This window comes from Lepidothrix coronata, unplaced genomic scaffold (assembly GCF_001604755.1).
Source record: "Lepidothrix coronata isolate B3197 unplaced genomic scaffold, Lepidothrix_coronata-1.0 Scaffold148, whole genome shotgun sequence".
NCBI classification, from domain to species: domain Eukaryota; kingdom Metazoa; phylum Chordata; class Aves; order Passeriformes; family Pipridae; genus Lepidothrix; species Lepidothrix coronata.
The window spans coordinates 2,268,515-2,291,158 of record NW_016690328.1 but is presented as its reverse complement, the minus strand read 5'-3'; the positions used below and the strand labels follow the sequence as shown (position 1 = coordinate 2,291,158).

At 44.9% G+C, this 22,644-nt stretch overlaps 2 protein-coding genes across 9 annotated transcripts in view; one reads left to right on the top strand and one right to left on the bottom strand.

Annotated features, from left to right (window-relative positions):
• Positions 1–13,366, top strand: part of DENND3 (DENN domain containing 3) — a 31,906-nt gene extending 18,540 nt beyond the window's left edge. Inside the window, exons 11-23 of the mRNA XM_017828478.1 lie at positions 1,141–1,244; positions 1,527–1,711; positions 2,304–2,825; positions 3,317–3,579; positions 4,062–4,232; positions 4,414–4,543; positions 5,020–5,127; positions 5,943–6,082; positions 7,227–7,387; positions 8,340–8,473; positions 8,638–8,753; positions 8,861–8,998; positions 11,943–13,366. Of these exons, the coding sequence (XP_017683967.1) occupies positions 1,141–1,244; positions 1,527–1,711; positions 2,304–2,825; positions 3,317–3,579; positions 4,062–4,232; positions 4,414–4,543; positions 5,020–5,127; positions 5,943–6,082; positions 7,227–7,387; positions 8,340–8,473; positions 8,638–8,753; positions 8,861–8,998; positions 11,943–12,143 (2,373 nt within the window). The 3' untranslated portion in view covers positions 12,144–13,366. The remainder of the gene's footprint in view (positions 1–1,140; positions 1,245–1,526; positions 1,712–2,303; positions 2,826–3,316; positions 3,580–4,061; positions 4,233–4,413; positions 4,544–5,019; positions 5,128–5,942; positions 6,083–7,226; positions 7,388–8,339; positions 8,474–8,637; positions 8,754–8,860; positions 8,999–11,942) is intronic.
• Positions 13,367–16,283: 2,917 nt separating this feature from the next.
• SLC45A4 (solute carrier family 45 member 4) overlaps positions 16,284–22,644 on the bottom strand; it is an 87,270-nt gene continuing 80,909 nt past the window's right edge. For 7 of the 8 annotated variants that reach the window (XM_017828451.1, XM_017828454.1, XM_017828449.1 and 4 more), the window contains one exon: positions 16,291–22,428. In XM_017828451.1, the coding sequence (XP_017683940.1) occupies positions 22,066–22,428 (363 nt within the window). In that variant the 3' untranslated portion in view covers positions 16,291–22,065. Of the gene's footprint in view, positions 22,429–22,644 lie in introns of all 8 variants that reach the window. The other variant, XM_017828447.1, reaches the window with a different exon arrangement.

The following is a 22,644-nucleotide window of genomic DNA, read 5'->3' as shown; positions in this document are numbered from 1 at the left end:
AAAAAGGAAAAGTTAAAAAGAACCTATTAATGTGTCCTCAGGAGAGAAATTAATTGGAAATGTTCTGACTGGGATTTCAAATGAATAGAAATAATTAAAATATTTTCAGTAGCAATTTCTAATGCTATAAATGAAATGGTGGCGATTTTATGAATTGAAATTTAAAAATAATTTAAAACTGAGATGTGCATCCTTAAGAAGAGATGTGTATACTTAAGAGCTTTGAGTGGTTGACTCACTTAAATATTAAACAGTAAAGTGACAGGTTTGCTTTCAAGTAAATCTTAGAAAATAACACAGTATGGAGTTGTTACTAGTGGTATCTGGAATTATACGAAGAGAACTCAAAAAAAACTTTAGAAAGAACTAAAATTTGGCATCTCCTGTACATACAGTTTCCAGCAAAATCTGCCATCTACTGGAGAAATACTGAAAATCAGGAGTCTTAATGCTTTGGAGATGCTGTTTTACACAGTACATTGCAAATGGATTGATAAGAGGCATTTGAACATTTATAAAATACACATGTTGTATTGCCACAAATCCCAGCTTTTACCTTGTTTTAATGTGCAGAGGTGGAAGATGGTGGCTTTCCCCCCTTTTTAAGTCATACTTGGCATTTTTTTTATGGTGTTCTGTGTCCTAAAAGTAGCAATTTGACCTTTTAGAAATTATTTCTGGATGACACCACAATAATTACCTGAGCAGGGAAAAAGTTTTTGGGGTTACCAGGGGAAAAGATGACTCACTTGTCTTTTCAGTATGATGGCATAATGTTAATTTAGAGTGCCCCAAACTTATTTTTTCACACTATAGACAGTATTATCAGCACTTTGTTTAGGCAGAAAAGATATTAATCTCGTAGCTGTGTTTTGCTCAGTACTTCTCCTTTGTGTTTGGTTTCATGTATTGGAGGGCAGTCTGAGATTACTGTTTGCCACTGAGCAAATACCACCAAAGCCTGGAAGGTGAATGGAAACTGAGGTAGTTTTCTGTTGAAGCTTTCTAGTCCTTTTGTGTTTGTGGTTGCTAAATTGGAAGTTCTGCTTTGCATATGTAAAGGTAATAAAAATGAGCAAAACATGCTAATAAAAAAGTAATTTATGAAGGATCCACAGTTAACCCCTTTGTGTCTCACAGGTTTTAGAGACCTACATGTTTCACTCTTTCCTGAAAGCTCGTCTGAACAGGAAGATGGACGACTTTGCTCGACTCGAGCTGAGCATCCAGTCTGAAGAGGACAGGTAAAGTTTTCTCATTCCTTATTCTGTTTTTCAGTCTTCTGTTGGGATCACTGACAGAAGTCCTTTTGACTATTGGTATGAGATGAGGTCATCTATAAATAATAGTTGTCTAACTGACAACTTATTTAATTAAGATTATTGTAAGAGAGTGACATGAACCACTGGCTGTTGACATGGTAGATTTAATACTATTACACAAAAAAATAAAACCAAGCACTAATTTAGTGTGTGTGTGTGTACCGAGTTCTAAAACCAGTTCTGTACTGTTTTCACTTTTCTCAGGTTTGATTTGGTGTTTCACACCCCCAGAAGGCTGACGATGGAGAAAATGGCTTCCAAACGCCTCACTCCGGAGCAGAAGATCAGCCGGCGCATGGTGATGAGTTTGCCCAACCTGCAGGACATCAAACTGCCAGAGGGCCCCACCAGAAACTCCTCACTTAGAAGAACAGGAACAGGTGTTGTTGGTAAGGGAAGAATGTGTTGAACAAATACAGTGGTTTTTTCTGGTGTCTCTTTGAGTGACATCAGTGAAAAAAATTCACAGAAATGGTGTCAGATGCTGGGAGGAAATGGTGAGCTGGGTCACGTTGACCTGGGGCCTGTCCATGCTTGTGAAATCAGTCTGGAGCCTGCTGTAAGTTTTGCTAGACCACAAAAGAGTCATTGGTCCCAATGGGATTGATATTGGAGGAAGGATTCCTGAGTCAGTAACCATGCCCTGTCCTCATCCACCTTATGTCCCGTTCTCCACTACCTTTAATTTAAACACAACCTTTCGCTGTTTAGAAGAAACCGAATGGGGTTTTTTGAATCTTTTTTCCTTTTTCTTTTCTTTCCCAGAATTGATATTTTCAGATTAGGGAATATTCTAATAATAGGGACAATGGACACAGAACTGTATTTGTGTCCCTGGCACAACTGTAATCTTACCTTTTTCCTTGCAATTGCTTGTTGCTGTGGTGGGGTGTTCCTTGTTTTCCGTGTTACTTGTTATGAAGGTACTCCCACTTTTACTCCTTACCCTAATCAAAGTACTCTTCTGGTGTTTGTTTCTAGCTGTGAAAATGCCCTCCAAATCCATCAGCACCTTCAAAATCCCAGAAATCCACTTCCCTCTGATGTTCCAGTGTGTTCACTCCTACTACACAGACTTCTTCAACCACCTCAGCAAAGCCATCAACACCTCACCCCCCGAGAACTCCGCGTTGCTGGCAAGGTACTTCTACCTCCGGGGACTTATTAGCTTGATGCAAGGGAAACTACTAAATGCACTTTCTGACTTTCAGAACCTAGAAAAAACAGACTTAAGAATTTTCCCCACTGATCTTGTAAGAAAAATAGTGGAGACCATGCCTCCCTCGGAGTGCTTGCAGGCAGACCGCAAACCCGAGCTCAAGAGGCTGATAAGCCGAGTGATGGAAAAACAAAGGGAAGTTCTGAAAATAGATGACCACGTGAAAAATTTCGAGTTGCCAAAAACACACATGCAGCTGGATGACTTTGTGAAGAGGATCCAGGAATCTGGGATCGTCAGGGATATAGACACTATCCACCGGTTATTTGATGCCCTGACAGTGGGTGAGTGTAAGATTGGTGTTTTCCTTTTTTAATTACTGTTTAGCACTGCCATGTGAAAAGGGGATATTTAGTCAAACCCTTGGTGTTTGATTAGTCTGCCAGTGCCCCAGGAAAACTGAGACCCTTGTGCCTGACTAGTCTGTGAGTGTCCTCTTGTGGGGACTGTTCGCTGAGCAGCTGCTGGATCAGAGGGTGGTTTGACTGCCCTTGCTCAGGGTCATGTGCCAAACAGAGAGACCCCTCCTGGGTCTCCACACCATCAGCAACTGCAAGCACCCTTGAAGGACTCACATTATCAGTTTACAGAATTTATGGACCCTTTTATTTAATTAGGATAATTATGGAGAATAGGTTCTATGTCTAGAACGTCTCTAGTTGCATGTGCAATAAAGAGGCACAATTTGAAAGTTACTGTCTTTTTTGAAGCCACCCTTCTGTTCAAATCTGTATAATAGTTTCTCATGGTAAAAGGGTTTTCAAATTTTTTTTAGGACAGCAGAAGCAAATTGATCCTGAAACATTCAGAGATTTCTACAACTACTGGAAAGAAACTGAAGCGGAAGCTCAAGAGGTGAATCTGCCACCAGCAGTGATAGAGCACCTGGATAAAAATGAGTGTGTCTACAAGTTATCCTGCTCAGTGAAAACCAACTGTGGGGTGGGGAAAATAGCTCTGACCCAAAAGCGCCTGTTCCTGCTGACTGAAGGGGGGTGTCCTGGCTATGTCCAGATTGCTGCCTTCAGGGATATAGAGGTGAGCATCAACTTCCTGCTCTCTGGCATGACTATGGATATTGGCAGTGTTCCTTTCTGCAAGATGATCTGGCTCTCAGTGTAAAGTTTCAGTAAGGAGAGTAGGAAACATTGCTGAAGTCAGTAATGAGTGAGTGATTACATAAAATTCTGGGGTTTTGGACCAAAAATTCCATGACCAAAATTAAGATGTCATAACCTCTGGATGCAGAGAAGTGTGCAAAGTGCAGTACATTAGATATGCAGTAGAGAAGTTTAATAACAAAAGCATTAAGTGTGACTGAGGTATCAGCTTGTATCCACTGTGGAACAAAATCTGTGTGATGCTGTTTAGAGCTTTTATTTTCATAAAACCATCTCTGCTTAATGGTGTGTATGGACAGTTGAAATAATCACCTATAATTAGAGAAAGTTGCCCTGTAGGCTGAGTGCTGGGATTGCATGGTACATCCCACTTGTTTTCTCTTTTCCATACCTTTCCAGGACGTTAAGAGCACGACCGTAGCTTTCCTTCTGTTGAGAATACCTACTCTGAGGATTAAAACATTATCTAAAAAAGCAGTCTTTGAAGCCAACCTTAAAACTGAGTGTGATCTCTGGTACCTGATAGTGAAAGAAATGTGGGCTGGAAAGAAAATGGCAGATGATCACAAGGTATAAATATGGGAATTTGTAACCAATTAAGTTTGAAGTATGTGCTTTCTGTCTCTGTTCTAAATAATCCATGCGCTGGCTGGTGTTTGTGCTGGGCATGACAGACATTCTGACTGCTGGGCATGATGACTTGTAAGAATAATGAGCAACAGATAAACTACAGTAAGGCTTTTGTCTTTAGGATCCTCAGTATATTCAGCAAGCACTGACAAATGTTCTCCTGATGGATGCTGTGGTTGGTGCCCTGCAGTCCTCCAAAAGCATCTATGCAGCCTCTAAACTGTCTTACTTTGACAGGATGAAAAATGAAGGTCAGTCACACAGAAATGCTCCAAAGCCTTGCTGGTGTGTCATCATCTGTCTCTGCTCTTTCTGTTTATATTCTGTTTTTCAAACTGGTTATGGGTAGAAATACAAAAAGTATTTTTTGTATTTTGTGCCTAATTGCACTTTCACATTATGTAGTTTATTAAATAGTGTTAATAGAAAGTTTAGGGTTTATTAAGGTGTGTGGGGGGGTTGTTTTGGTTTGGTTTTTTTGCTTCTGTGCATTGGAACCTTCTGTCTCCATGTTGGCTGCTGTGTTTTTGTCTTGCTTTTTTAGTCTCCCTGGGTGGTGGATCCCTCTGCTACCAGAATTCATACAAATAGTGTTTGGGCTCCACTAGTCAGCTAAGGCTAGAGGGAGAGAAAAGTGAGAAATGGGAACAAATAGTGCAAAATAAGAACCACAGATCTATTTCAGGCATAAGTGTGCGTTTCATGACCTTCTGAAAATCTGTTTTAGTGCCTATGATGGTCCCCAAAACAACTTCAGAGACATTAAAGCACAAGATCAACCCCTCAGCTGGAGAGACATTTCCACAGGCAATAGATGTGTTGCTTTATACTCCAGGTAAGGTGATGTATTGCTCTCCTTAGGTTGGCCCAGCTCTAATTAGCCCAAAAAGCACATTATCTCACAACACCTGGGATTGTGCCTGCCTGATGGTTCCCATTCTGATGTGCTTTGGTTGTGTGTTGAATACTAAACCAGAAAAGTCATTAAAAAAGAACAGCAATATTGCATATTAAGGCACTCCAAGGCATAGTTTTCACAGCCTTAATTTGTCTTTCTGTGTCATAAGTGCCATATCATAGACTTCAATTCTGTGTTAATGTGCTCATTAAGACTTCTGCCTCCCTTAATTGAGCAGGGTGGGTGGATGATGCTCCACCCTTGATCAGTGTTCACTGTTATGTTTTTATTTTTCAGTGGGCTCATATGGGGGTTTGAACCACATGTTTGGTTGAACCACAGTGCAAGGAATAGAGTGGGGAGTGTTGGATTCAGTGGTGATTTTTCTCTCTTCATAGTATGAGGCTTCCAAGAGAAGCTCTAATGGAGCAGACACAGAGTTGATTTATTAGTTGAGTTTCACAGGACTTAAAATAGCCTTCCTGCAATCCCAGTTAGCTCAGCACTTAGTCATCAAAGAAAGGGATTATCCGTGCTCTGAATAACTTTGGAGTGTAAGATTAAATCATTGGCTGAACTCAAAAAACAGGTGAGAACTCGCACAAATTCACTGTGCCAGCTGTGTCAGTCAATAACTGGTGATGCAAGTCCCAGAACACAGATGTGCTTCTGCCTCATAATGGTTTTCCTGCAGGTCTCCAGAAATGCTTTGTTTTCTTCTACTTCTCTCATCTTCTCTCCTTCCATTCTAGGGCACCTTGACCCTTCAGAAAGACTTGGTAACGCTCACCCAAAACTCTGGTGTGCTTTAAATGAGGGGAGGGTGGTGGTCTTTGATGCCTCCACCTGGTCTATCCAGCAGCACTGCTTCAGAATGGGCCGCTCTAAACTGGTAAGGCTGGCACAGGTACCACAGTTCCTGCTTTGGCTGGGTGGGTTTGTTGCTGTGGTCCTGAATCACTTTGTTCCTTAAAAGTTGTTGAGTTGTCTGGGCTTCATTTAACTTGGAAAGATGGAGATTTTTGAGGAAAGGAGAAAAGAGAGGAAGTGGATTCGTAGTAAAACAAATCAACTGGTGAGAAGTGATGGACTGGATCTGGGAGGGCCCGATGGGTTCTTGGGCCAGGAGGGCAGGTTTGAAACAGCTCAAGAGAAAGAATAAAAGAATCAATGTGAAGAGAAAATGAGAAGAGGATCCTAAGAATAGACAAAAATGTGCAGAAGAACTGCAAATTAGGGAAAGGTGTAAGGAAAACAAGTAGATGTTACTGAAAGAGATAGAGAGGTAAAAGAAGGTGACTCAGCCAGCTGGTGAAAGAGTTGCTTGTGAAAGACCAGCTGAAAGAGTAACTCTTGATGAAAGGGAGAACTGAACCAGGAGTGCAGCCTGAGTGAAAAACAGCAGAGAGAGCACACAGGAAAAGGGATTGGATATATCACTTGTGTGAAAGATGAAATACATCCCTGTGGATGAGTTTGAAGGAGAGTCAAAAAGGGAGAGGTAAAGATGATGGTGAAGAGGAAGGATGGAATTCCAGAAGAGTTGGATACTGACCTGTCCTAAAGAAAAAAAAAAATTGCAACTGATGGGACTCTGGAGGGAGATAAATGAAGAGCTTGTGATTGAGGGAAGGACATTCCAGAGACAGTAGAGGAGACAGTATTTTCTTAGACACTACTAACTAAAGTAGGAAATAGGGTTATATCAGGCAGGTAGCTTGACTTCCAGTCCAACTCAGAAGCTGTGGTTCCCCTAATGCCCTTTGTAACTTGGTTTGGGCCAGGAAACACACCTTTGAGTCAGTTCCCAAGAGAAATTATTAATCCTGTTTTCTGAAGGATAGATTTGGCAAAGAGATCTGACCTCTCACATTATTTATAGAGCAGAGCAAAGGACAGAACACTGGAGAGCCAGGTCTTGATCTCTTGCTGTGATCACCAGAAAACTGTAGCATCTGAACACAGCCTTTTGCCATGTTATATTAAAGAATGATTTTTTTTCTTCCAGACTGTTTAACCCTGCCTTTTCTCCCCAGACTTGTATGGTCATGGTGGAACAGAGCCAAGTGTGGATTGGTTCTCAGGACTCCATTATTTATATAATCAACACCCACAGTATGTCCTGTAATAAACAACTGAATGATCATCGTTCTGATGTTACAGACATCATTGTGGAGAGCAAGAATGGAACACCCAGGTACATCTAATTTGATTTTCCTAGATATGGAAAGAATTTATCGTTTCAAACAGGGAGGCTTATTCTGCTGACATAAGCCTTCATTTAGCCCATTTTTGTATCTCCCATATTGTCCATGGTCAACTAGGAATTTCCTTTTTAAATAAGGAGCACTGTTTAATTTGGAACAAAGGGGATAAAGGAATGCTCTTTTGGATGAGGATGAGAGCATCCAGGAATTGGCAGCATCCAGTGATGAATCAATACAGATGCAGTTTGAAGGCCACTTCACTTTTGCTTTGAGCCCATCATCGACCAGATGTTTACAGCAGGCTTCTGGATTTTTCTTACCTGTTTGTAAGAGAAATAATACATTTACTGTTCTGTTCAGGCAAAGTGATTTTGATATTTTGGCAGCACTGGGGAAGAGTGTTGGCTGGAGGCCTTACCCTGCTGTCTTCCCATGGGAACAGCAACTCCAGGGTCAGGCACAGTGGTCAGCCAACACATGGTGCAGCAGGTGTAACTGGGTTTCAGGAAGGATTTGTTTAGGTGTTCTTGGAACCTCCTGAAACAGGTTTTGTCATCCTAAGGCAACAAATGATAAAGGTAAAAAGAAAAGGGAGGCTATAATTTGTTTTCTGAGATGCAGTAGCAAAGAAAACCAGTTTTGACATGTTTTTGTCTTAAGAGAAAAAAATCCCATCAGGCAACAACGTTCAGAAGAATTGCAGGGAATGTTTTGTTGTAATCAGCTCCTCATGCACAATGTAACACGAGCTCTGAGTTAGCCTGCAGTGTTTCCAGTGACTCAGAGTTTGTGAAGGATAATCTTAAGAAGAATTAAAAGGGAACATTAATTTGTCTTACTGTAAAATTGTTTATTTTGCAAGTATGTCTCTTCTATGTCTGCACTCTTTTCTAAACATGAATGCACACTGTACTATTATTGTTTTTTAATCCATGCCAACAGTGAAGCTTACTCCAGCAGTTTAGATGGAACAGTGATTGCTTGGAACGTCAGCACTCTGAAAGTGAACCGTGTCTTTCAGCTGCCCTGCCAAAATCTCACCTCTATCAAGCTGCAGAATGACCAACTGTGGTGCTGTAAGTCCATTCCTCAAATAATTAAAAAAAAAAAATCATCTTCAGATAAAGAAATAAGACAGTTGTTAGGTGCATCCATTTTATTTTACCTATTATCTCCATGTTTTGTGGAAATGAAAGAAACAGGCACCTCTGTTACTAACTCTTTATCTTTAATGTTGAAGGTACCAGGAGTTGCATTCTTGTGATGTCAACTCATGAGTTTCAGCTGCAGATGAAAATCGAGCGTCACCTGGAGGATGTGTGTGCCTGTTTTCTTGGCTTCCAGCTCTTTCCTGAGGTATTACCCTTACAGGAATCATGGGCATGTAGCTTTACAAGCCCTAGTTACTGCCACATATTTCCTGTCAGCAGTGCTCATGTCAAACATATCTTTCTGTGCTTTAGAGAGATGAAATGTGGGCATTTTACTCAGGGAGCAGTGACCTGTACATTTGGAACACCAAAGACCTTTCAAGTACCCCTGAGAAGATCCATCTTCAAGATTGCTCTGAGATCACTTGTATGATAAGAGTTAAAAATCAGGTGAGAGACATTTGGGCTTTTTTTTACCTGTTGTGGATTTCTTGACTGGAGTTTTGTTTGTTTGCAGCTCTCGTGGGCTGTAACTGCTTCCACACTGGGGGTGTGTGTATGTACAGGTTTGGAGTGTTCATTACTCTTTGAAATCAGAGGAATTAATGCCTTGTCCAACACAACTGGCTGTTACAGATGTACCCCAAAATGTATGTCAAGCCAGAAGCCTCATCAGTAATTAAATGCATGGTGGCATTTATTAGTCATTGACATTTCAGGGAACTGTAGAAGCTGAAAGTTTACATCCTTTGATATTTCATCTCAGGGCTCCTCAGACTAAGCCTTGAAAAAAGGTTAACAGACAAACAATAAATGCCAATTAATTGGCCTGTTTTTGTACATGACCTTTTCCTTGGTTAGTTACCACATTCCTAATTCAAGAGAGACCAAAGGAGCCAACAGCTTCCTACCTTGGCATCTGGTGTCCATGTCACTGTGGGCCTCTGTGTACCTGCTCTTTGTATGGTACCAGTAGCTGTGCAAATGATTGTAGTTGTGCTACCACATGGGCAGGTGCAGGGTTAATATTCAAATAAATAGCTAATGTATTTATTTATCTACTGGGAAAGCAACCTTCAGAATCTTTTTCTTAGATTTACCCTCCTTCCTTTCTCAAAAATGACTTTTTTCATGACATGCCTAATGAAATAGGGAAGCTTTCTCTGTATTCAGCCCTTGGTTAGATTTGTGAACTAAAATGGAAAATCCTTTTAAGATACTGTTCCCCAAAGCAGAAATTGATATCTTTAACCTTTGCTTTAAGGGAATGAGAGGATTGTTTGAAACCCCCAAGCCATTAAGCTCTCTTTTTTGTTCTACTGAAGAACTTTGTTCCTTTTCCCTTGCACTTACTCCTCATTCAGCTTCACTTTAACTAACATTGTAGTCCAGCTCATTGATACAAAAGTAAGGACTGGAAAATATCCCTGTATGCTCCATCTCCCGAACCTGTGTTCACTGTGCCATCTTTCCACCTGCCAACAGTTTGGCAACCCTGTTTGTCCAAAGGGGGAGTTGGTGGAGTAGGTGGAGTACCCATATTCCACGGAATCACAGAAGGGTTGGGAGGGACCATAATGGGTCATCTGATCCAAGCCCCCTGCTCAGGCAGGGTCATCCCAGAGCACATGGCACAGGATTGTGTCCAGATGGTTCTGGAATATCCCTAGTGAGGGATACTCCACACCCTCTCTGGGCAACTTGTTCCAGTGCTCAGTCACTGCACAGGAAAGAAGTTCTTCCTCATATTCAAGTGAAACTTAGTGGGCATCAGTTCCTGCCCATTCCCTCTTGTCCCATTGCTGGGCACCCCTGAGCAGAGCCTGGTCCATCCTCTGCCCCCTCCCTGCAGACCCTGACAGACATGGGTGAGATCCCCTCTCAGTGTCTCTTCTTGAGGCTGAACAGCCCCAGCTCCCTCAGCCTTTCCTCATAAGAGATGCTCCAGTCCTTTAATCGTATTTAGTTGCCCTCCACTGGCCCTGCTCCAGGAGCTCCATGTATCTCCTGTACTGAGGAGCCCAGAATTGGACACAGTACTTCAGGTGTGGCCTCGCCAGGGCTGAGTGGAGGGGCGGGATCATCTCCCTCGACCTGCTGGTGATGCTCTTCCCAGTGCACCCCAGATACCATTGGCCTTGGCCACAAGAGCACACTGCTGGCTCGGGGACACCTTGTTGTCCACCAGGACCCCCGGGTCCTTTCTCACAGAGCTGCTTTCCAGCAGGTGGGCCCCCAGCTTGTCCTGGTACATGGGGTTATTCTCCCCCAGGTGCAAGACCCTGCATTTGCCTTTGTTGAATTTCAGACAGTTCTTCTCTGCCCATCCCTCCCGCCTGTCGAGGTGTTGAAGGGCTGCACAGCCCTTTGGAGTTTCAGCCACTCCTCCCAGCTTTGTGTCATCAGCAAACTGGCTGAGGAGGCATCTCCCCCTTCATCCAAGTAATTGATGAACAAGTTAAGCAGTACTGGGCCCAGTATTGACCCTTGGGGACAGCACTGGTGACAGGCCTCCAACTAGACCCTGTGCCACACTCACACCCCTCTGTGCCCTGCCAGTCTCACTCCTCCACAGCAGTGCAGTCACTGACTGTGAACTTGCAGCCTGGTAAAGGCTGACAACAACACTGGTAGGTCTGTCAGTCACAGGCTTTAATTAAAGTGTTTTAATTAAAAGCAAGCCATTTTTCATCTTTAAGGCTACTACTGAAGTATGCACCTCAGCCTCGCTCTTTCACTGTCTGCTTTTGGACCCAATCTCTGTGGCTCTGATTTAATTTTCAACTTGCTGGTGCCCCAGTTTCGTGGAGTAGCAGGTTCCTGAATTTCGCTGCCAGCCCTGTACAGAGAAGTAATTTCTTCTCAGTGAAACTGAACTCTTACTGGTTCCCACACGTCCCTGACTTCCCTCATTCTGGGACGTGTTGAGCAGTGGTTCTATATTCTGCTTATCTGCCCTTCTGTGATTTTGTAAACCTTGATGAGATCCCTCCTTAGATGCTCTCCAGCCTAAGGAGTCTTGACTTTTCCATCTTCCCTGTGAGGGTGGTGAGGCCTGGCACAGGTTGCCCAGAGAAGCTGTGGCTGCCCCATCCCTGGAAGTGTCCAAGGCTGGGCTGGATGGGGCTTGGAGCAACCTGGTCTAGAGGAAGGTGTCCCTGCCCATGGCAAGGGGGTTGGAATTCCATGACCTTTAGGGACCCTTCCAAGCCAAACCATTCTGGCATTCCATGACCTCTGCTCACATGACAGCTGTTCCTGTCTCTGGGCAGTTTTAGTGCAGAGGAGTAGGTAAAACCCTCACTGTACCAACCCCACATAAATCTCCTCACCCGTGTCCTGGACTGCAGTGCAAAGCAGTGGAAGTGACTGTGGGTTTGTTCTGTTCCCCCAGCTGTGGGTTGGCAGCAGTGGGAAGCTGCAAGGCAAGAGCAAAGGGAAGATCTACGTGGTCAGTGCCGAGAGGAGGAGCGTGGAGAAGGAGCTGGTCGGCCACGCGGCCGCGGTGAGGGCGCTGTGCTCGGCCGAGGACAGGTACGTCCTCAGCGGCTCTGGGAAGGAGGAAGGCAAGATTGCCATTTGGAAGGCTGGATAGACAAGCTGTTCCAAGTGTGTCTGCCTGTGCTGGGAAAAGGCGAAGACCTCGGGCTGTGTTTACTCCAGCATTTGGCGTCTCTTTCAACCACCTGTCAGTGTTACTGTGTTGTATTTATTGAGTTATTTCAGTCCCTACATTGTTGTGGAAAATGGAAATCGAACCAAATCTCCCCTCACACCTGGTTCTGCTCCTGCACGTTTGATAAAGGAATGGAAGTGTGAGCAGGGGGGGGTCACTGGCTTCAGACTGGACACGAGGTGGTGTGGAGGGTCAGGGTTCCAGGCCAGACTGCCTGGTGCAGGTCGTGTTGGGAATGCTGGAGCCAGCTCAGCAATTCCATGGGAGCTCTCTCTGGGCAGTGCAGGGTTGCCTAAAAATGGGATTTGATGCTGGCTTCACAGCCTGGAATAGCTGGAAATGGGCACTGAAATGCAAAACCCAAGTGCACTTGTTGTACTCATAGAATTGCTGTCAGTGCTGAGCTCGGAGCTGTGGCTGGGCAGAGCATCCCTACCCTTGGTGGGATTTATGGGGCTGTTTTGTTTAAAATGCAGACACTGACAGGCTCTCCCCCACAGCACTGAAAGCTCCTGCAGCTGAAACAAGATACTGGGATATTTTCAATGACTGTTTTACTTCTTAAACTTGTTTTTCCTTTAAAAGCAATGCACAGCACTTGGTGTTTCTAAAAGTTTGTGAAACTGAATATTTTTATCTGGAGCACTAATTTATTTAATTCCTGTATATATTTGCTTTTGGAAGCACCTCTCACTCCCTATGCAAACCAACCCCTGCCCCTCCTCCCTTCAGTCCCTCTTTCTGCAACTGGAGGACCTGCTGTTATTTTGGGTAGAACCTGCTTCATTTTTGAATTCTGCAGGGTCCTCAAACTCCTCCTCCACCCCTGGAGTGAGCACCACTGGGCTGCATCCTGGGGGAGTCTCCAGAGCAGCGTTCCCTGATCCCTGCCTGATGCACAGTGGTTTTTCCACTGATGACAAATACAAGTAAAACAATAAATACGTGCAGAGTAGTTTTACCTGTATCAGTGCTGAGTACAGTGGAAAATAGTGTTTAAAATACTGTAAATAGAAGGACAAAAATGGGCTGCTACTTTTGTTAATACAAATAAAGCACTGTAGGGCTAATAGAAGGGTAAATGACTGGAAATGTACTCCCATGTAATATTTCTGCTGATAAAAGTTTTTATCATATGATGGTAACGTGAAATTCTACTTTTTTAGGGTTTTTTTATCAATGTAAGAATATTAAACACTATATTGATACTCTGGCCTCTCTTTGTTCTTTTTCCTGTGTAACTCCATACACAAGAATGATGATTTTAGCACTGACTTGCATCCTGTGGGTGCTGTGAAGAATAATTGCCTGGTTTTCTTCTCTGCATATTCTCCTTTCTGAAACAGCTTCTGCTGTAACATGTCCCCTTTGAGCCCCACATCTGTGACTTCCAGGTTCCTTCTTTCCTCCCCTGGTGCTCTCTGGCTGTTGGGGGTGACAGGAATTATTTACTGAGTTCAGAGATTTCTCTGCACAGACACACGGGGGCTGTTAATGAACTTTCCCTGGCTGCAGAAATGAACCAGGACCATCAACCTGCCGCCTGCCTGTCGCTGCCTTCCTTGGTTTTTATTCCTGATAGAATTTTTAAACCTGGTTTCGCCTTCTCAGATGGTTCATGGGTTGATCAGCCTTGTGCCACTGCCCATTTCTTGGAAGCCTCAAGGCTAACGTTTGTTCAGCTCCTTTTTGCTGTTGATTTTTTTTCCTGGTCTCCTGAACTGGGGGAACCTGAAGGGAGCCCACGACGCTCTTCGTCACGTGGTTCAGTTTTTGGTAGTGCTGTAAGGGAGTTGGGACTTGATGGGTCCCTTGCGCCTTGAACTATTCTGTAATTCTACGCTCAAACCAAGGGATGGCAGTGTTTGCTTCCAGAAATAATCCGGCTGTGGCGATGGAGCTGCTTGGAAGTTCAGGCTGTCGTGTGCTGGCTGTGTTCTCCCCGCCAGGGCCATGCAGGGAGGGAGGACACAGCCCCTTCCTCTGCTTCCCAGCCTGCGGTCCCGGGCTGCTGGGGATCTGTTCGTGGGATCAGGCCCCTTTTTCCTTCGGTGCCGGTTGAATCCTGCCTGTCCCTGTAATCCTTTCGGAGCAAAAGCCCATTCTCGCCCCCTGCCGAGGACTTCTTACCCGTCTGCATCCATTTAATGTTCCACTGTCACCTGCAGCATTCCCGGGGATCTGGCTCCCCTCTCCATGGGGAGTTTTCTTCTCCCACCCAGGTGTCAGGACGGGGATGGTGCTGCACAAATCCCACTTGGTGCAGCCCCCTGGAAAGGAGGGAAACGCTGCCTGCTCAGGGCTGGAAGCTGGAGAAGCACATGCCACCCTTGCCCCCAGGATTTAGGCCACTGTCCTGTTGCCTCTCCCCTCGGTCCAGACTGGGAAGTGGGGGCCGCGCTGGAGCAGCTCCGTCCCGGGCCGTTCCCAGCCGCTCCAAGGCCCTGTGAGCTGTTTTGTAACGAAGAGCTCAGGGAGTGACCCAGCCCCTCTGTCCTCGCCCCCTCCCCGGCCAGCCCAGACCCAGCAGCCGCTCCCAGCCCCAGGAGGGACCGGGTGCTCCGGACAGGGATCGGTGTCCCTCTCCGAGGGCCAGGGATGGGTCACATCCCCTGAGCCAAGCGGGGGCTTTGGGCTCTCCAGGTGGAGTTTCCCCAAGATGAGGAGGAGCCCAGGGTTTGCTGGGAGAAGTGGGGCCAGCAGGGGAGGCTCTTGCCCTTGTCACTTGCTCACTTCATAGTAGCCCTGTAGTAGGTACTACAAAGTAAATCAGCTCTATTGATGTCTTAAGCCCCTAATGGTTTTTATTTTTCTAATACTTGTAAGTTTTATAAGTAGTGGAAGTGGACTCTAAAAGCAGCATCCCTTTCCCTCTAGCACCCTTGTTTACACATTCCTTAACCCTCTTACCCCATTCTATGCTCCCTATATCACCCCTACCCCCGAATACAGCAGAAATGTTTAGTCTTTTGTCAAGGCAAGGCCTAGATTGTTGGCAGAACAGCATATCAGGGCCTAAACCACAGAACACGGTCAAAGACTGGGTGACTATGTACCCTTTGTGCTCTGATGAAGACGAAGATGGGATGAACAGAGGGTCCCAAAAAGCCCCCAGACCCATTCTCAGGGGGTGGACCCGGGGCGGACCAGAGTAAAGGCCACAGGGTGGGCACATTTGGGTTTGGTTGGTTGTTTTTTTAAATTTTACCTTTTCGGGCCGGGTGGCGGGGGCGTCTTGTAACATCTTTGCCTTGGCATAATAAACCCTTTCTTATCTCACCCCTAATTAACTGCTCCGGGAGATTTTTTCAGCACCTAACTCCCACGGCAACACTATCCACCCAAAACCAGCCTGGGCTGGGTGTCCTGTAGGAATCTGGAAAGGCTCCTTCCCGTGCTCTTCCCTCGGTGCTGGTGAAAAAGCAAGTTAATAAATTGGCTGAAAGTCGGATTTACTTCATGTTTTCAGTTCTTCCTTAACCTCAGTCCAGTGACAAGATCGTGGCTGAGCCGTGTTAAGTCAAAAATAAACTAAACTCTGAGTGGGCATTGACTTGGCACTGAATTCTTGGAGTTGCCGATACTGACTCTGAGGAATTCCCTTCAGGAGAAGTCACAGATCAAATCTGTCACAGAAAGTACAAATCAAACAGGACAACTGAGCTCTTCACTGCAAGTTTAACCCTGTCAGCTTGTGATCTCATCCAGGAGTCCCTCTGGCTTTCCCTTCTTGTCACTCCCAATGGCCCAAGAGGTTGATCAGTTTGGATGGGAACTGAATTCTTTGGAAGCTGCTTAGGGCTATGGAATCATGGACTTGCAGGTGATGCTTCTTTCCTCCGAAACACTCCCAGGCCGTCCTGTGCCGAGGCACCCCAATTCACCAAGCATTTGTGAACTGTGACACTTGATTTTTTTTGCCGGGCAATGTTTGTTTGGCAGGAGCGTTTTTGGAAATATCAGTGAAGCTTTGGGGTGCAGGTGAGTGTTGTTTTGGACAGCTCAGGGACCGGGTGTCCTCCTCCTCCCCTTCCCTACAAACACCACAGGGACACGAGCCACCAACTCTTACTGAAATGTTTATTAAGATCGAACTTCGGAACAACGGATCGGAACACAATGTCTCGTGGAGTAGAATATCTCTAAATTGATTTGTTTTCCTTTTCTATGCGTAAATGAAAAAAAAAAATCAAGATTATACAAAAAAGAACAGAAAGTGCAGAACACAATAAAACAGTTCTCATGCAACAAATCTTTTTTTTTTTTTTTGTTTTAACCTTAAAACAGAAAATAAGCTCAACAGTGTAGAAATAAAAATCATACATACATTATGCCGTCTACGCACTCAAACATTCATCTGTGACATCACTTTTCTTTATCCCTTTTTCCTCATAAAACAACATTATGTGTTTAACACATGCTTATAAACATTGCTAAACTCAGCAAGAGCTATTATAGTGCCCCAACTTAATAAGTTGATAAAAAAGTAGTTGTCATATGGCCAGTTCACAAAGGAACTAAATATTCTCTTTTTTTTTTTTTAATTTTTTTTTAAATTTTATTTTTCCCCGCTATGAGATGCCTATATGCAGCTTTCTAGTAATATGAGGCATTTAAAATAAGCTGGTCATTTGGCTACCGAAAGGGCTTAGTGTTCATGTTACATCAGGAAAACCAAATTCATGTGGGGAACTGCCAATTTGTTGAGAGAAAGGTCTGGATTTTGGGGTTATTTATTACAATTCGGCTCTTGCCAAGGACTGAGAAGATCCAGAGTTTGGGTAAACGCGCCCAGAGCTTCACTCCCAGCTTCCAAGTTTAAGAATGAATGTGCCAGAGCATGTCAAATTGAACTGTGTCCTGGGTTTTCCCTAAAATTTTTGCAGGTCACAAGGGCATCAAAAGCCCTTTAATTATAGCAGATTCTTCCTTTTAGGGGGGGTCGTATTTGCCCCTCCTGGGCACCCCTCGCCCTCCCTGGGGCAGGGAGGGTGACATTGGGTTTCAGGTGAAGCCACAGTGCTGCTCGGGATGAAGAACCAAACCAAATCAAGTTTTCCAGGAGGTGATTTCCAGGAAAGCCTGGAACATCTTAGTGAGCAGATCGGTGGGCGTGAGCGCTGTGTTAGGAGAAGGAATTGAGCCTTTTTGTTGTTTTCTAAGGCAATTTCTGAACTGCTGAGCCTCAGAATCAAACCCCAGTTGGTATTTGACCTTCTGCAGCTCCTTTGGATGCAACATGACAAGACAGAAAACTTTGGGTAGCTCCCCTTTTTTTCCAAATGACCTTTTTTTTTCTTTTTTGACGCGCTTTACAAACGTTCAGCTTTGTCGTTTAAGGAAGGAAAACAGCTAAAGGACTCTCTGGAACCATAAAGTTTCTGCAAAGAAAAATAAAATTTGGTATTTCTTCCACACAGTCATCAACAACATTTCTGTGCAACATTTGGTGTCCGTTACATTTATTTGGCCTATTCAAAGGAAACGAGGACAAAACAGCTGCAAAGAAAACCAACTTCTCTCTCACAACAGATACTTCAGATGCCGAAGCTGCTACATGTGCTTGGAATATCATGCAGGAGTTTACTTGTTCATTTAAATAGGATACATATTTATAGCTGAGCATCGGACTGGGATGAGGGGAAACCTGGAAGAACTCAGTTGAAGACATTGTGGAGTGGTGACAGTGAGCACACAACCCCCAAAGGTATTTTGACTGAGCAGTGTGTCTGCAAATGTACAGACACACAGGACCAGACACACACACACCCCTCTAAAACCCCAGATCTCAGTGACTGGACTATGATTCAGGGACTCCAGGAAGGCACCTGCCCTCCCTGCACTTCCCTCCTGCCCAGATGTGGGTGCAGCTTTCCCACCTTTACCCCTAAATGTGACTCAGCCTGCAAGGCTGTGAGACCTGCCAGCCAGGAAAATCCTGCCTTTTGTGGTGGATGCTGGAGGAATCCAAGCTCACCCAGGGAACTTGTTCCTAAGGATGGAACCAGGTTTTAATGAGGTACCTGGCAAGAAGCACCATTGTTGCCACTGTCATTCCAAGTGCTGGGGGATTCAGATTAGATGGGAGGGAGATAAGAAAGACTCAGTCCTTGCCTCTGTGGCAAACCCCACACATCCTGCTCCATCCCAGGGTCTGTGTGCCACCATCCATTGGCAGGAAAACCAGGAGGGTGAATTTGCAGCCGCCTCCTTTCCAGCCCAATATTTCAGAGCCTGGAAAGAGGCTCCAAGAGAAAGGGGAGAAGGACCTCTGTTGGCTTTACTGGCTTCCTCCCTCCTGGTGATGATCAACCCCAGTCTTCCCATAACTGCTCACAGCCAGCGCCAGCAAAACACCAGATTCCTGTTATTAAAAGGCTATTTAGGCAATAAATCTCTATAAAGTCATCAAACCAGCAGGAAGAGAAACATTCCTAAGAAATTATTGCTTCTGGAGTCTGAAATTGCCATCCACGAACAGCACAGATCTGACTGGACTCTTGGAATGACCCAACAGGGCCAAACCCACACTCTGCCTTTCCAAGGGGTGGAAGTTAAAGCTTCTCTGCTCTCACATCAAACATCTTCAGCCCTGGAGACTCTGAGCACAAACAATGCCTCGTGTCTGAGGTGTCACTGCAGCAGAACAGGTTCAAATTGTTTATAGCATCAAGCAACAGAGAATTAAACCACCAAACTTCAGTCCTACTGCAGTGAAGGTCCAAGGGGATGACTTTGAGTAGACAGTGATATCCAAAAACAAACAGTGGTGCTTGTTGTCACAAGGAACAACAACGAAAAAGCCACTTCAAATCTCTCTCCCCACAACTTCTGCAATAAACACTTAAAATTGTATTACTTTACTTTAAATTGTGGCAAAAAAAAATAATCATTTCTGTATTAAAAGATAAGGTGAGGGACAGATGAAGAAATAAATTGTTGCCCACTCTAACCTGAGAAGTGCTGGGGTGAGAAAGAAAACTCAAATCCAAGGAAAAGCCCTCAGCCCGTAAAGGTGGCGTGGGGGTTTCCCAGGCTGGCCTAGGGACAGCAGGAGATGCTTTGGCTGGGGCTGCCCAAGTTAATTCTTCTGGCAACACTACAAATATTTCAGTGTGTTTACAATGAATAATTATTTCCTTCACTGTTACTGGGGAGTGAAATCAGCTTCCTGCTATGGCAGCCGCGTACTCCTGCCTTATGAGCCCCACAAACAACTCCAGAGACGGATTTTGACATCCAGGTCTTAGAAATGAGGCTGTCCCAAGCACTGCCCAGGACAAAACTGGCCCTGCCCCGCCTTTGCTTGAAACCTCTGGGTTGGAAACATCATTTGAAAGGTCCTTCCTCCCTCCTCGCCCTTCCCTGGCTGAGAAAGCTCAATAAATGTGGGTGAGCTCACCCCCAAAATGGTGTCATGGTCCCTCTGGTGGGTGTGAAGTCAGAGGGAGCTTTGACCTCTCCTCCCTCTCTGCAGGTCCTTGGTCAGTGGGATGGTGCAGCAAAAGAGAGCTCGGCTTAGAAGGTGCAATGTGGAGTAACCAGGATTTGATCCGGGAGGATCAATGGAACTCATGGGAAAAGGGTAAGGCTGGCACTGGTCAGAAGATGCAGGTTTTTAAACTGCTGAAGACCCTTTCCAGCAGGAGAGATTAAAATGAGGAGTACTTGACAGAGGTCATTTAACAGAAAGCAGAATCTTCAGGGAGCTTCAAAACTAAGACATTAAAGCCACTTTAAAGTGTGTAACTTACACGAATGCCAGTTCTAGGCTGTAACACAACACTCGTCTCTGCAACAGTGAACATCACCAGAATATATTAAATGTAACTGAGATGATAAAATTCACGGCAGAAGTTCAGTTCAAGGATTTCTCACGACTGATTTCTTCAGTAAGGTCTCACACCCTTCAGTAGTATCGCTCCCCTGGCTGAACACAGTTCACAGTACGTGTTCTGAATAAAAAAATATTCACCCCAAAGGGAAAAAAAAAAGAGTTTCTCAAGATACTTGTTAAAAAAGCAGCCCCTACATCCTGTGTGATCACATGTACTTCAGAACTTCGTGATGTCACCCTTGACAGCAGAGGCCATTGGTGCTGACTGGAAGCCTTCAGCTGAGAAATCCATGGATGCCACCAGGAATTTGACAGGGACGCCAGCCCTCAAATACACCCTAACATCCATTTCTCAAACACATGGACAATTCAAGTAATGTATTAAAAACAGCTTCTCATTTTGAAATAGAGCTTCTTTGCCTGGATTGCAGCATGATTGACACAGGCATTTGAAAGTCTTGGAGCAGGAGGAGTTTGAGGCAGCAGGAATGTCACACCGCTCTGTGTCTGTCCAGCACATGGATTGAGGGCAGCCAGGGGGCCCACCCCAAAACGAGTCCAGAGCATCACAAACTCTTCTGACAAAGGACAAACTAAGTTTGGTTTTGAAAGTTGCTTTAAGTGGCTGCTGGATAGTGATCCAAACCTATTTTGAATCAGACTAGCACAACTCTTGCAAGCTCTTCCCAGAAGAATGTCTTTGCACTGCAGCTGTGTCCTGAACCACGGAAGGGGGCAGGAGGATGTGTTGATGACACTGGAATGGCAGCTCAGGAGAGCTCCAGCCTACAATTCCTCTAACACAGGGACTGGAACAGCAACACTGGAATTTTAAGGCCTAAAAAACTGTTTCTGACAGAGATTTTTACAAACCCAGACTATGCCATAAAGTGACAGAGGTAGGCCTTGGGCTCACCTTGTTGTACTGACCCCGTGCCTTCACCTCGGCTGCAGCGCTCCCAGCCAGGAAGTTAAAGGATCATAAAAAGTGCAATTAATCCATGACTTCCTTTCCCTATGGAAGAGAATCCGCACGCCCCCTCCCATGAAGCTGATCCCGGAGATGCCCTTTCTCCGTGGCAGCTTCATCCAGAGATGATCAGGTTTAAATGCCAAGAAAACCCCCCCGAGTTCACCACAGCACATAAAATTCCCAGCTAAAAATTGTCACAGCGTATTCCAACGACATTCATAAAATGCAGCACTTGTGATAAAAAAACCTGTGAGTGCTGGTCACCTCTCCCAGCTGCTGCTCCTTCCGTCCAGAGCTGAAATCCAGCACACAGTGTCACCCTCCCCCAAAGAGCAGCAGATTTGGGAGTGGCTGTGAACAGTTATGACTAAAGAAGAATTCACGGCAGTTTCTCAGAAACCGCAGTAATTGCTTTTGCTTTTCTTGAAAATAATTGCAAATCAAAGGATTCTGTAGTAATTGCACTAACAAAAACATGAAGTCTAAAATTAAAGTAGCTGTCAGACCAGTAATACCATGCTCCTGAAAAAAAAAATGATTGTTGTCTGAGCGTTTGATTCGGGTATTACACTAGTGAAATCTGAAATGTTCAGACAAAAATGGCAAGAGACTAGAGGTGGAGATCGCTTCCATTTTTCGTTAGTTTAAAAACAGCCGAAAACTTAAATTTTTTTCTAACTGCTAATTGTATACACTGTGAGTCTCATGCAGATTAATAAAACTTACTTGAAATCTAAATGTGTTCTTAATAAAAAAAGTGTTCAGAAATGACGTCTCTAAGTTGTAGAGAAAGCAATCAGCATCCGAGCGACCCGCTCAAACCTAGAGGAAGGACTACAGAACTTCATTTACACTTTTGCACGAAACTGCCTTTTCTTCTGCAGATTTTAGTTACGAGTAGTGAAGGTCCTAATTTGTTTTTTTTTCCTGAAAAAAAAACCAAACAAACAACCAAACCCAAAAAAACAAACCAACAAAAGTTCTTGATCCTGCACCTGCACTCCTTGGAATGTGGGTGAGCAGCGAGGGGCTCACACGGCTGACTCGCCCTCGGGCTCGGCCGCCGTGGCTCCTTTGCGCGTCAGCTTCAGCACCGTCGGCTTCTCCACGCCCGCGCTGCCGCCCTCGGCTGCCTCCGGAGGACCCAGTCCTTTCTGCTCTTCCTTTGGCTCTTCGTTCACTTCGGGGTAAATCACCAAGAAGGTGGCTGTCAAAAACCCCAGGAAGGACCCCACGGAAGCCACCATGGGGATGACTCTGACGGTGCCGACCGCGTCCACCACGCCGCCGAGCGCGGAGGCCACGAGGATCTGGGAGATATAAACTTGGCATGACAGGATGGCGCAGTCTATGCCGAACCCTCGCTTTGAGTTCCCAGGGCTGTGGTGAATGTACTGTGAAAAGACAAAAAATGTGTTAGGGGAGGTAAAACAGTGGCTGAAAGCAAACACTCAAATGCCAGAACCTTCCTTGAACTTCTCAGCCCTGTGGGTGACTTCACCTCATCCTTGTGGCATCACAACTCCAGAGAAACAGTCTCCTCATCTACTCATCAACAGCCTCCTCACCTCGCAGCATGAGGCAGGTATTTGCTGGGTCACTTGTGGCAC